Source organism: Zootoca vivipara, chromosome 10 (genome assembly GCF_963506605.1).
Source record: "Zootoca vivipara chromosome 10, rZooViv1.1, whole genome shotgun sequence".
Classification (NCBI taxonomy): Eukaryota; Metazoa; Chordata; class Lepidosauria; order Squamata; family Lacertidae; genus Zootoca; species Zootoca vivipara.
Window position 1 is genome coordinate 13,056,706 of NC_083285.1, and position 14,333 is coordinate 13,071,038.

Sequence of the window (14,333 nt, forward strand, 5' to 3'; positions counted from 1 at the left end):
TGTTTCACAGTGCTTCTTCAGGTGAAACCAAGTTTGCCCTCCCACTCAATGGCTACTTGCAGAAATACTAGACCCAGTGCATATATTTGCTTTCGGTGCTTACTTTCTCTGCAGCAATATTTGCCGTGTTCTCTAGATCAACGCACCGATCATTAGTCTTCATGAGCTGACAAAGGCTGACAGTAACATGGACAGGACAGGCTGCTTCCCATGCCAGTGTCTGTGTGTTGGGATTATAAATAACGTTGTCCCACAGGGCCTTGGTATCTAAAAAGCAACACAGGAGGGAAATGAAGGCTGAGTAAAAGCACATTATATAACTCAAGTGTCCGGGATGCTGAACTCAACTCCTCCTCCCCAGTGGTAACTAGCTATAAGCACCTACCATTTTGTCGGCTAGGAGTGAGACATGGCTCTGTTGCTATCTACCATGAGAGTACAGACACAGGGCTATGATCCGTTACTGCAATTTTTTAAAGGATTTTTGATATGCTGGACAAGTATTTTATGTAAATGTAAGGGGGCAGAGTTACAGAGAACAGCCCCCCATCATAAAGTCCAGCTCCTCAACCAGTCAGAGCTCCAGCAGCGGGTCCAGTGAAGGGCAGGAGGAAGTGAGCAGGTCGGATACTGAAGGATACTGACAAGCTGGAAAGTGTCCAGAAGAGGGCAACCAAAATGGTCAAAGGCCTGGAAACGATGCCTTATGAGGAACGGCTTAGGGAGCTGGGTATGTTTAGCCTGGAGAAGAGAAGGTTAAGGGGTGATATGATAGCCATGTTCAAATATATGAAAGGATGTCATATGGAGGAGGGAGAAAGATTGTTTTCTGCTGCTCCAGAGAAGCGGACACGGAGCAATGGATTCAAACTTCAAGAAAGAAGATTCCACCTAAACATTAGGAAGAACTTCCTGGCAGTAAGAGCTGTTCGACAGTGGAATTTGCTACCAAGGAGTGTGGTGGAGTCTCCTTCTTTGGAGGTCTTTAAGCAGAGGCTTGACAGGCATATGTCAAGAATGCTTTGATGGTGTTTCCTGCTTGGCAGGGGGTTGGACTGGATGGCCCTTGTAGTCTCTTCCAACTCTATGATTCTATGGTACAGGGCTCTGGCAGCGTCCAAGAGCCGCGACTGCAGCCTAGAGCTCCTATACAGGAAATGGCCAGCGGAGGAGCATCGGACAGGCGCCCTTTTCCCCAACGCCTGATTTGAGGCGTGCCAGCTCCCATAGGAGCAAGGGGCGGCGCTTTGGGGTCCCCAAACTACTGTGCTGGGCGCGTAGCCGGAAAGAGCGAGATTCTGATGAAGACTGAACAGTCGTGTTTCTCTTATCTCTTGCACTGTAAATAAGTATGCACCAATAAAAGTCTTAAAGACATGACAGTGTGGAGCGTCGTTAATCGAGGGTATCCACCAGCATCCCTGGCATCAAAGTTCAAAAATCTGGATACACATCTGCAGAAAATTCAGACTAAAAACAGATCCGATAGCCTAGTATCATGCTCCCTGTGATTTCACCTTCCCCTTAACAATCATTTCTTTAACAGCATAGCGTCCATTCAAAAGAGAGAGAAAACATATTTTACTTGCCATTTTTAAACGGGCATAACTGGGTTCTCTGTGCATCAGAAATTGCTGGCCATACCTGCAATCCAAACAGAAAGATCCGTTACTTCAAATAACCAGCTAGTTTAAAATCTATTTTTGAATGAATGCTTATCCACAAAGCCCCTCTTTACTAAATGCATTCATGTAGTTGGTTGTGTTCCTGTTCAAGGATTTTGCCCCTCTCTCGGAAATAATGCTCCTTCAGTTAGGAACAGCATTTTCTAACCAGATTACATGTCCAACCATGTTGAAAATACTTACCTCGATGCATAGACAAGGCAACAACTGAGTGTACTGTAAAGAAACCGGTTTCACCAAGTCCTTCCCTTGTACCTGAAATTGTAAAATACCCTGCAATAAGTCAAGCATTTCTTCACAGTAAATAACCTTTCAGAAAATTCCCCATGTATTCTTATTATGGAGAATAATGTTATCAATGCTGACTCTGTTTGTTTTAAGAAAAAATACAAAAGCATTTTACAATACTGTTTATATATAATAAAAACACATAAAAAAATCAAAATTGGGGGCCATCAACAGTTATGGAAAGTGCTATTCTTAATGGCCTGTATAAGCCTGATGGAAGAGAAGAGTTTCCAGGAGGCTTTTAAAGTTTGAAACAGAAGGCGCCTGCTGAATCTCTACTGACAAGAGAATCATTGAACAGACCTGGGCCAAAAATACTAAAGACTGTGTTTTGTGTTGATGCCAATGAGCCTTGCCAATTTGGGAGACAACCAGTGATACGTCGGCAGATGATCTCGGTGATTGAGCAGGGATATAAGCGTTTACCCAGACCTTAATGTACTCTGGATATAAATAGTTCAGGGCCTTGTAAATTAACGCAAGGCCCTTGAACCTGGCTCAGCAACAGATGGGCAGCCGGTGCAGATGTTTTAACAATGGTGGCCCAAGTTCTCAGCCACGCACCCCCATTATCAGTCCGGCTGTTGCATTCTGCACCTATTGGAGCTTCAGACCAGGTCCAGGGCAGCTCCACATAGAACGCATTGCAGTAATCAAGCCTCAAGGTGCTGTTCTCCTTCCAATATCAAAGGCAATATAGGTAAAGGACCCCGGATGGTTAAGTCCAGTCAAAGGTGACTATGGGGTGCGGCACTCATCTCGCTTTTCAGGCCAAGGGAACCAGTGTTTGTCCACAGACAGCTTTCCAGGTCATGGGGCCAGCAGGACTAAACTGCTTCTGGCGCAACGGAACACCAGGACAGAAACCGGAGTGCACAGAAACACTGTTTACTTGCACCGTTGTGCTTTCAAACTGCTAGCTTGGCAACAGCTGGGATAGAGCAACGGGAGCTCATCCTGTCACGGGGATTCAAATCCTTCTGATCGGCAAGGCCAAGAGGCTCAGTGGTTTAGACCACAGCGCCACCTGTGTCCCATGGGGAGGCAATACACCTCTGGTTAACAGTTGCCGGGAAACACAAGTGAGGAGAGGGCTGTTGCACTCAGTGTTGGCCACTGCGAGCACAGGATGCTGGACTAGATGGGACACTGGCCTGAACTAGCAAAGCTCTTCTTGTGTACTTAGACTTTTAGCACAGAAGCATGGCTCAACAATTTTAGTGCTGCTTAAGCCCTCCAGACGTTCAGAAAACTGGATAAACTAACACACGGGGGCATGGAAATGAATGTACTACTTCCAGTAAGTTTCCAAGCACAATTCAAAGTGTTGGTGCTGACCTTTAAAGCCCTAAACGGCCTCGGCCCAGTATACCTGAAGGAGCGTCTCCGCCCCATCGTTCAGCCCGAACACTGAGGTCCAGCTCTGAGGGCCTTCTGGTGGTTCCCTCACTGCGAGAAGCAAGGTTACAGGGATCCAGGCAGAGGGCCTTCTCGGTAGTGGTGCCCGCCCTGTGGAACGCCCTCCCATCAAATGTCAAGGAAATAAACAACTGTCTGACTTTTAGAAGACATCTGAAGGCAGCCCTGTTTAGGGAGGTTTTTAATGTTTGATCTTTTATCGTGTTTTTAATATTCTGTTGGGTGCTGCCCAGAGTGGCTGGGGAAACCCAGCCAGATGGACGGGGGTATAAATAATAAATTATCATCATCATCATCATTATTCCTTCTCCCCATCAGCACTGCCCTTTATGAAGGGAGAGATGACCATTGGAAGTGGAGAGCCTGCTCATGTAAGTAGCCATACTCTTATTTGCATTTAGAAGTTTGTCCCTCTAGAGCAGGCATCCCCAAACTTCGGCCCTCCAGATGTTTTGGACTACAGTTCCCATCATCCCTGACCACTGGTCCTGTTAGCTAGGGATCATGGGAGTTGCAGGCCAAAACATCTGGAGGGCCGCAGTTTGGGTTTGCCTGCTCTAGAGCAGTGGTAGGGAACCTAGGGCCCTCCAGATGTTTTTTCAGACTACAGCTCCTATCAGCCCTGGACATTGGCCAAGTTGGTGGAGGGTGATGGGACTTGGAGCTCAGCAATATCTGGAAGACCACCAATTCTCCATCTCTGTTTTAGAGTGTGAAGCTCAGGACTATAAATTAGTGGAGGCTGGTCCATTAGGGTGTCCCACCAACCTCACTCTGTCCTCAGTTAACCGTCATCTGTCCAGTTCAGGGATGACACTGGCTGTCAGCCACCACCAGCCCCTTCTTAATCTCAGTGTTGCCTTTGTAGAAAGCAGGGGCGATGATGGGAGCAAAAACTGGAACGACTTAGCTCTGCCTATCATTGGCTCTGGTTTTCTTCCTTTGGCCTTCTCTGCCTTCCCCTCTAATAGTCTCAAGGCACACCAGCCTCCACTGTGAGATGTCCCAAGATGATGGCACCATTGGGGGAAGAAAAAGATCAAAGAGAAACATGGAAGAAAGAGAAGAGAAGAGGATAGGAAAACAGAGGGCAACAAAGGACAAAACAATGCATGCATCCATCCTGCCAAATATGGCCTCTTCATCAGGAACACGGTGCAAAATGATAGTAGGCCTTTGGATGTCTTTAGTAACATAGAAAATTCCATTTTTTTCTGCTGAGTCGGCAAACCTTTTCAGCAGGGGGCCAGTCCACTGTCCCTCAGACCTTGTGGGGGGCCAGACTATATTTTGAAGGGGGGAATGAACGAATTCCTATGCCCCACAAATAACCCAGAGATGCATTTTAAATAAAAGCACACATTCTACTCATGTAAAAACTCCAGGCAGGCCCCACAAATAACCCAGAGATGCATTTCAAATAAAAGGACACATTTCATGTAAAAACATACTGATTCCTGGACTGTCAGCGGGCCGGTTTTAGAAGGTGATTGGGCCAGATCCGGCCCTTGGGCCTTAGTTGCCTGCCCATGTGCTAAGTGAACCATTTTCAGTTTCCTACAAACACTTACCAAGGTGACTGGACCCACATCTTCACAAAGAAACCACTGGTGGCAAAGGCGAACGTAATAATCTGTGCCTTGAGCAGCCTCTGAAATATCCACCGATATGGTTTTTCTTGCTCTGTCCACATCATAAATTATTCTGATGCCTGAAGCTTGAAGGGGGGAGAGAGAGAATGATATTAACAAACGTTTGTGCTTTAATTTGACTGTTGGTGTGAGTCAATATAAGATCCGAAATTCCATGACTGATTTGATTGCTATTTGGCTTTGACATTTGGTTTCAATCAGTATTAAGATCACCAAGGCTACATTCCTGTCCATATTTACCTAGGAGCAAACCCCACATTTCTCCAGTGAGAATACAGGCATCCTAGCCAAATAATAATAATAATAATAATAATAATAATAATAATAATAATAGTTTACCAAAGCATGCATTTCTGTTTCAGATTAGTTTCGAACTATGATTAGTAGAATTCAGAAACAATGGAAGTGTTCTACATGATATAGTGCATGTCATTTAGACCTCCTGGACCTCAGCTTACCAAAACAGACTGGAATATTTTCCTCCACAACACTGTTTCTGCAATCTGCAAAATTCAAAACAGATCGTTTATTTTTCTGAGACATCTGTCTTCTTGCCTCACACAGCTGTTGTGCTGGTAAATGGGGAAGGGACAATCATGCACCCCACCTTTCACCCCTTAAATAAAAATAGCAAATGTAAAAATTAATAATACTATTCTACGGGAAACAGAATGTTGGACCAGATAGGCCTTTGGTCTAATCCAGTTCCTCTCTTCTCATGCCCAGCTCGACCCCTTCTAACTATTGTTTGTTTCACGGTCTCCCATAGTGGGATAGAAGCTCTTTTGCCACATGTTTATTTGATTTTGTTCCCTCTTTTAAAGATACTTCTTAAAAGCCTACTTACAACTTATTTGGGGTTGTTTTTTTCTTATGCGACGAAATGAAAAGCAACCTAACGGTTGACTGAAATGCTAAGCCTTTTAGTGTTACGCGTTAGAGGTCGAACTACACAGCAGCTGGAAAGAGTTTTCTGTTCTTTTATTTACCAAATGCTGTAAATAAGGGAAGTCAGGCAGAACACACTTCCTAAAAAGAAATCCGTGAGTGAATCAGTTACTTGGCTTGGATGGAAATGCTAAATGGAGTTTCACAATAAGTTCTGCTTTCTGATTGTGTCTTACTGGGAAGCAGATTAGGGTCAAATGAGATTTGATGCTCAATGCATCGTTAGAAACTACATCAAGATTTGTTTTTAAAAAATAGCTGAGCTGATTTTCACCCGGACTAGAGTGAACAGGGAGAGGAGGTTTAATTATTTCGTCCCTAGCTATGATACCAATGAAAATCACCCCTTTTGTGCTGCTATTCGTTTTAGCCATTTGTGGTGGAAGTATCAGAACATGGCAGGAGACAGGCCGCCCTATAGGTCCCTTATACTAGGGGTAGACAAATCTGTCAATCACAGAGTCTCTCAATTCCTGATATCCCCCCCCCCCCGAAAAAAATCTTAAGTTCAGTTCTCCACATTTCTAGATCAGTTCACCGTTTTTATTTTTAAAAGTCCTCGTGAAAACTCGTCAGCATTTGCAGTGAGAATTTCTCCCAATATGCACATGTTTTGCCCATCCAAGCACATCTGTGAAATGCAGTTTTGAGTTCCTTCCCCAACACTACTTTACACACAACTAAATATCACCACTCTAACCAACCTGGTTCATATTTGTTAATACAGTGGTACCTTAGTTCTCAAACGCCTTGGTACTCAAACATCTTGGAACCCAAACACTGCAAACCCGGAAGTAAGTGTTCCGATTTGCGAGCTTTTTTTGGAAGCCAAACGTGCTCCGTTTTGAGTGCTATGCTTCCATTTTGAGTGCCACACTTCTGTTTTTAATGTTTCTCTGAGGTCTGTCTGTTTTTGCTATTTATTTTGCGGTTTTGTTTTTGCGGCTCTTTTTGTTTTGTTTTTGTGATTGTGTGGAACCCAGTTCAGCTATTGATTGATTGATTGTGTGACTGCAGTACATTATTGCTTTCATTTTATGGATCAATGGTCTCTTTAGATAGTAAGATCCATGTTAAATTGCTGTTTTAAGGGTGATTTTCAAAAGTCTGGAACGGATTAATCCGCTTTGCATTACTTTCTATGGGAAAGCGCGCCTTGTTTTGGAACGCTTTGGTTTTTTAACAGACTTCCGGAACGGATGAAGTTTGAGAACCAAGGTACCACTGTAAGTATATTTATACTTGCAGCTATATACTGTAAATCTTCAGCCAAGGTCAAGGAGAGAAGGCATTACAGTTCTGACAAGAGTTGGGATTAGAGTTCTAATTTCCTGGCCAGTATGAATCTCCGTTTTCTCATTCATTACACCCTCCCAACCTCCAAGATCATCATTTATTTCTACAGATGGATTCCAACCTTCAACATAATATTCTTGATCCTTTTTAACTCCGCAGTAATTTGGAATTGTCCTCATGGTCACATGGAGATGTTGTCCTGCACTGACTTCAAAGCAGTTAAACTGCACTTTCACCTATTTGGATTACATAACAACAAAAAATCAAGGGAATTATAGGCAATTTCCGGATCATGTTGGAAAGATTCCAGAACAAGGTTAGATTATGGTCTTGTTGATTCTACTGGGTTGATGTGTTCAAACCTGTTTTTGAACGCAGTATATTTTCTATTTTCTCGCCACAATTTAAATAATGAAGAGGCATGGCTTACTGGCAGACGTCCAGGAGGAATTTCCAAGGAAACAATTTTCTGAGGTCCTCACATTCCAAGCTCATTGCTAAAATGCAAACTATAGCAAACTTGGCGTTCTGGCAATTGCTCAGATCCAATGATCCCTTAAGAATGCGGCAATTTCAAACATTCATTCACAGCACTTTTCCATCAATAAAATCTTATATTGAAATGTTCCATGGGAGAAAGCTGAGGAGAACTCTCACATGTATACATTAGGGTGGTTCGTAAAAAAACTTTGTTTTGAAAATGCCAGCTCCAAAGGTCTTATCTTACTACACTAGGGATTATATAGCTATATCTGAAATTTCATGCCTATCAGTTAATATCTTGACCCTGCTCCACTGAATTGAAATTTCAGCCTTCACGACCTAGGAAAACGGCCAAGTAAACAGCTATTTTCATGGAGGAGGGTCAAGATATTAACTGATAGGCATGAAATTTCACATATTGCTATATAATCCCTAGTGTAGTAAAATAAGACCTTTGGAGAAAGCATTTTCAAAACAAAGTTTTTTTTATGAACCGCCTTCATATACATCACAGCATGCTCAAAGATTTGCATTATGTTAAACAGGAATCATTCGCTGAAATCAGCAGTGAATTACTCGTCGGTATTGCAGCGAATGAGACTGTGCAGGTTTTTAATGCTCATGGTCTCTGAAATTTAGGCTGCAATCCTATGCATTGGGACCTAGCAGAAATTCCCACTGCACACTTCCATCAATGCTTATGAGCACTGACCCTGATTCAGCTCTGCTTGCAGGGAAGACGCTGTGGTTAGCAGCAGCTCTTCTGACTATGAATGCACATTCTCATATGTGTCAAACCCGCCTCTTGATGTGGTTGAGAATTCGTTTGCCCAGAATACTCTGGGAATTTAAATACCCAAGTTGATAGATACTAGTCATGGCAACCTTGAAATTAGCAACTGTGATTGATCTTAAATGTTTCTTAGGTGCATTTCCCCATCACTTTCCGTACCCCCAAAAGTAAAAGGGTAGGTTGGAAGCAGGTTTGCTGTGCAAAAAGTCAAATCCACTTTTATTTGAGTTTTGCCCATTGAATCACCCCACAGCCGCACCCCCAAAAAAGCAGGCAGTCTGGAAATGACTCAAGAAAGTGAGGGGGCGTGTTGGAACTGATGGTTTTGAAATACATTAGTACCTCTAGTTATGAACTAAATTCATTCTGGAGGTCCGTTCTTAACCTGAAACTGTTCTTAACTTGAGGTGTGCTTTCGCTAATGGGGCCTTTTGCTGCTGCCGCTGTGCCGCCGGAACACAATTTCCGTTCTCATCCTGGGGCAAAGTTCTCAACTCGAGGAAGCTCTTCCAGGTTAGCGGAGTTTGTAACCTGAAGCGTTTGTAACCTGAGACGTTTGTAACTCGAGGTACCGCTGCAAAGGGTTTTCGTGATGACCGGCAGACATGTGAAGCTAACAGCATGGGGCACCATTTATTTTTCATGAACTGTGGAGTATGTATATATATATATATATATATATATATATATATATATATATATATATGACATCTGGGAACAATGGCCCGAAATACCCTAAGCCCACACAACACACATACGGCCATTATGGTGCTTTCATAATATCAATGCAAACATAAACCACAATGTCTTCTTCAGACAGACACGAACCAGTCTGCAAATGTGGTAGCAATTACAATCAAACGCTTGCTCCTCTTTTATGAGAGCTGCAGATCCTGTTCAAATAGCTTCAGTCACACTCTGTGCCTGCAGCTCTTCCCTGGTTCAATTATTACTAAGGCAAGGAGCCAAGAAGTGGGAATGGCCTGGGGTGGCCCAATAGCACTGTAGGTCAGAAATAAGTTCCTGGGCAGATGTTCATTCCCAGTTCTCCTCAACATCCTACCTTCCAAAAACCACTTGTTTTCTGGTTTATATTAATGGGGGCAGGGGGGCATTGCTAAGCATAGGCTACTGCTGTCTCAGCTGTGTTGTTGTTGTTGTTTAGTCATTTCGTCGTGTCCGACTCTTCGTGACCCCATGGACCAGAGCACGCCAGGCACTCCTGTCTTCCACTGCCTCCCGCAGCTTCATCAAACTCATGTTTGTAGCTTCGAGAACACTGTCCAACCATCTCATCCTCTGTCGTCCCCGTCTCCTAGTGCCCTCAATCTTTCCCAACATCAGGGTCTTTTCCAGGGAGTCTTCTCTTCTCATGAGGTGGCCAAAGTATTGGAGCCTCAGCTTCACAATCTGTCCTTCCAGTGAGCACTCGGGGCTGATTTCCTTCAGAATGGATAGGTTTGATCTTCTTGCAGTCCATGGGACTCTCAAGAGTCTCCTCCAGCACCATAATTCAAAAGCATCAATTCTCTGTCGATCAGCCTTCTTTACGGTCCAGCTCTCACTTCCAAAAATCACTACTGGAAAAACCATAGCTTTAACTATACAGACCTTTGTTGGCAAGGTGATGTCTCTGCTTTTTAAGATGCTGTCTAGGTTTGTCATTGCTTTTCTCCCAAGAAACAGGCGTCTTTTAATTTCGTGACTGCTGTCAACATCTGCAGTGATCATGGAACCCAAGAAAGTAAAATCTCTCACTGCCTCCATTTCTTCCCCTTCTATTTGCCAGGAGGTGATTCAAAGCACATCACGTTTGCAAAATAATTCTGGGAACTGTACAGTCGTACCTTGGATCCTGAATGCCTTGGCTCCTGAAAAAAAATCAGCTCCCGAACGATTGAAACCCGGAAGTGAGTGTTCCGGTTTTCAAATGATTTTGGGAAGCCAAATGTCCAGCATGGCTTTCGCAGCTTCTGATTGGCTGCAGAATGCTCCTGCAGCCAACCGGAAGCTGTGCTTTGTTTTCTGAACGTTTCGGAAGTTGAAAGGACTTCCAGAACGGATTCTGTTTGACTTCCAAGGTACAACGGTACTCTGTTAAGGGTGCTGGGAACTTTAGAATGGCGAGGGGTAAACTGTGGTTCCAGAGGATTCTTTGGGGGAAGTAATGTACTTTAAATACATGATATATATACACAGCCTTGCATTTAATAGCTTGTTCTCAACATCTCAAAACAGCAAAGTTTTGACAATAGTGTAATGAAGCATTTACCTTCCTTACAGCAGATTTTACATTTATGTCCTTCGAGATCTTCACTCTCACACACTGAGAGTTCTGCGTTTCCATTGAGAGATAACAAATTTCCATGCCACGGATATTTTCTAAAAATAAATTTAGAAATACTTGTAAGTCATGCTCTCTTCTCAAACCTATTTGGCCTGCCAAATAGGCCAAAAAAATATTACTCAGGAAATCTATCTTCTTTAAGCAAACAAACAGAAAGATGCAGTGTTGATGGACTTGACCACTGATCAATTATAACTTGTATTTTGTGTGTTTATTTGGAAAATAAAGCAATCACTACAGCTTTAACTCTATGTTTTATCAGTAAGCCTCATTATGTGGCCCCTGAGCCAAGGAGATTATTATTATTGAATAAAAAGGTAAAGGTACCCCTGATCATTAGGTCCAGTCGCCGACGACTCTGGGGTTGCATGCTGATCTTGCTCTATAGGCAGACAGCTTCCGGGTCATGTGGCCAGCATGACTAAGCCGCTTCTGGCGAAGCAGAGCAAGCAGCACACGGAAACGCCGTTTACCTTCTCACCGGAGTGGTACCTATTTATCTACTTGCACTTTGACGTGCTTTCGAACTGCTAGGTGGGCAGGAGCAGGGACTGAGCAACGGGAGCTCACCCCGTCACGGGGATTTGAACCGCCAACCTTCCAATCAGCAAGCCCTAGGCTCTGTGATTTAAACCACAATGCCACCCACATCCCTCCTATCATTGAATAGGACGTCCCTATTTTCATCACAGAAATGTTGGAGCGTAGGTGAAACATGCACAGTTTTTCAAAACTGGACAAGGAGGTGGACTAGGCCCTGGGATTAAAGACCCATGGGGCAGACCAGAGTGGAGCCTGCTGGATCAATCCAATCCTCCAAGGGGCAGGGCTGGCACCACAGCCCACCTGTCATTGGCCAAATAGGCAGGCTGCGATCCACTTTCTGAGCCTGGGTGAAGCCAAAAAGGTGTCAGGCTTTGGGGAATCCGCTTCCTCCCCCATGGCCGTAAATGAGCAGATCAAACGATATGAAATTCTTACCAGTTAGTTTCTTTAATAAACACATCTTACCAGCAAGCATCGTACTAGAATGGCGGGGCTCCCAATTAAGGATCACACCCGCTTCCATCCCTATTAATCTACATCACTCCTACGTCTTGTAATCTGAGCTTGTACCCTCTGTGCTTTCTGCGCAGTGGCAGATTTACGTAACTCTCTTCTAGTGTTTCTTCTGCTAGCTGTTCCCCATCCAGTATTTCCCAGCTCCTACTTCCGAACTCTGCCCCTCTGTGAACCACTGTTCCAAATCTATACTGTCCTCCTGCTCCTGGGAAGATTCAGGGTCAGGGGGAGGGGGTGGCTCCCACCATTCTTCCTCAGTGCAGCCTTCCTCAGCACGGTCCCTGACAAAAGGGTTTACCGAAGTCCAAGAAAACCCATTGCCTCCAGCACAACTGCCAGATCCAGAGTAGGCATTGTCGCCATCCTGCAACGGCGCCCACCCTGTTTGTTGCTGAGATTCCACATTGAATCCTACTTACCCTCGAGATGTAGTGTTCCCTTAACACTTAGGAGAAGAGAGCATTGCCTTTGTCCTGCACACTTCATTGCAGTCCACAGCTTCATGCTTCTCAGGGTGGTAGGAGAGAGAGAGGCAGGAGCAGGATGGCAGAAGCTGCTAAGAATACCACCTGTGAATAGACCTATATATTTAAAAGGTGCATGAAAATGGTTTGAAAAGTGTTGTCCCTATGAACAATTGCTGCTGGTTGGCAGGAGGCTTCTCTTAAAATTATCTTTGCGTGACCAGGCGGCGACAGCCCCAGTCCCCAGGGATCATAAGAAAGGAATAAAGACTCTGACAACGTGTTATGGAATTAAAATTAGGCCACAACTTTATTAAACTTCCAAATGTAGGAAGACCTTGGCTTAGGCCTTGGCCGTGTATCCCTGCCAGCCCCCCAGCCGGGGGGAATTGGGGCACATCAGGGTAAATGGGATAATGGGGTGCACTGCAAGACGTAAGTGTACACAGGCAGCCCAGCCCATATCCCCACATGCAGGGTAGCTCACTGACAACTTTTCAGTGTATGGCCAGTGACACCCATTATATAACCCCTTTAAAGAGGGGACCCTGGAATTGCTGCTTCGGAGGGGGGTGAATCACCACTTCATGCCCCCCCCCATTATAGGCAAGAAAAGACTAAAGGATTCCACCCAAGGCCATAAACCACCAAAGTTGTGACGAATTGCTATGGGGAAAACAAAATCTGCCTATGCAGGACAATTTCTTCCCGGCCCTTCAACAGCAACCAGTCAAAGACTGTAGCAGTGCCCGCTAAACAGGAAGAAAAAGTTAACCTGCAAACAAGAAAACATTAAACTAAGGGAGAGTAGGGAGGGTGAATCTCCTGAGTTGACTGCCTGGCTACTGTCGGCGCCACCCCCTATATATGAATGCGGCTGGCTCCACCTCCCAGCAATGAAACTTTACTATTGAGGTTGGGCATGAACCTCCAAATAATAACAGGCCAGCCCCTATTTGCCATTAAGTTCCCTGGGAACTGTAGCACCGTACGAGATCTCGCAAAGGGCACCCGCAATGTAAAGTGTGAGTGCTCATTCTCTGCCACTGGACTCCATCATGTCTAGCCCAAATAAACACTACCTTTTCTCCCTTATTCTGGAAAGGCTGTACATGGTGGAGTTGCACGATGGTATACTCCTTTAGGAAAAAGGTATTTCACATAATTTCCAAAATTCCGCAGAAATGCCTTCCGCCCAATTCAGCCCTTGCCTTGTTATCATTAGACTCAAATTTAAACAATAAATTTAAATGCAGAGACTTAGTTGTGGTTGTTTTTCTATTATCAGCAGCCCGATTGTCAATAGCCCAATACTGGAAACAACCTATAGAAATCCCATTGAAATCTGGATAAATAATATTTGGAATGTGGCTCTGTTGGAATGCCTTCCTTGCCACAGAAGGGTAATTAAAGGCACTTCAAAGATACACACTTTTGGCGAAACTTGGCTTCCATTCTTTTCCTTGTATAAATGAGGCAGGAGGTACTTTTATTCCACCCTCAACACAAGAATCTCTGTGGAGAGGATACTTGAATTGCAAACCCTTCAAGTGTCCCTATTTTCCAGGGACATCCCTGTCCCAGTTTCTGACTTGATCCCGGAAAGTCCCACTTTCCTTAGGATGTCCCTTTTTCATTGGAGAAATGTTGGAGGGTATGGAGTTATCCAACCACTGAGCCATCTGAAGGCAATCCTGTATACAAAAGTGTGTTGTTTTAAAAATGTTTAATGTTTTAATTATGTTTTTATATATGTTGGAAGCTGCCCAGAGTGGCTGGAGCAACCCAGTAAGATGTGTGGGGTATAAATAGTAAATTATCCTTATGGAATGGGACGAACCTATTTTCATCATAGAACTGTTGGAGACTATGGAATTGATAATGCATAAATAAACA

The 14,333-nt window shown here is 44.2% G+C and overlaps 1 protein-coding gene across 1 annotated transcript in view; it reads right to left on the minus strand.

The window, feature by feature from the left end:
* The window catches only part of IL17REL (interleukin 17 receptor E like), a 51,646-nt gene that overhangs the window by 14,129 nt on the left and 23,184 nt on the right, over window positions 1-14,333 (minus strand). The window contains exons 3-10 of the mRNA XM_060279419.1: window positions 12,393-12,542; window positions 10,837-10,946; window positions 7,297-7,524; window positions 5,503-5,638; window positions 4,964-5,109; window positions 1,869-1,940; window positions 1,586-1,644; window positions 104-320 (exon numbers count right to left, since the gene is read on the minus strand). Of these exons, the coding sequence (XP_060135402.1) occupies window positions 104-320; window positions 1,586-1,644; window positions 1,869-1,940; window positions 4,964-5,109; window positions 5,503-5,638; window positions 7,297-7,524; window positions 10,837-10,946; window positions 12,393-12,542 (1,118 nt within the window). The remainder of the gene's footprint in view (window positions 1-103; window positions 321-1,585; window positions 1,645-1,868; window positions 1,941-4,963; window positions 5,110-5,502; window positions 5,639-7,296; window positions 7,525-10,836; window positions 10,947-12,392; window positions 12,543-14,333) is intronic.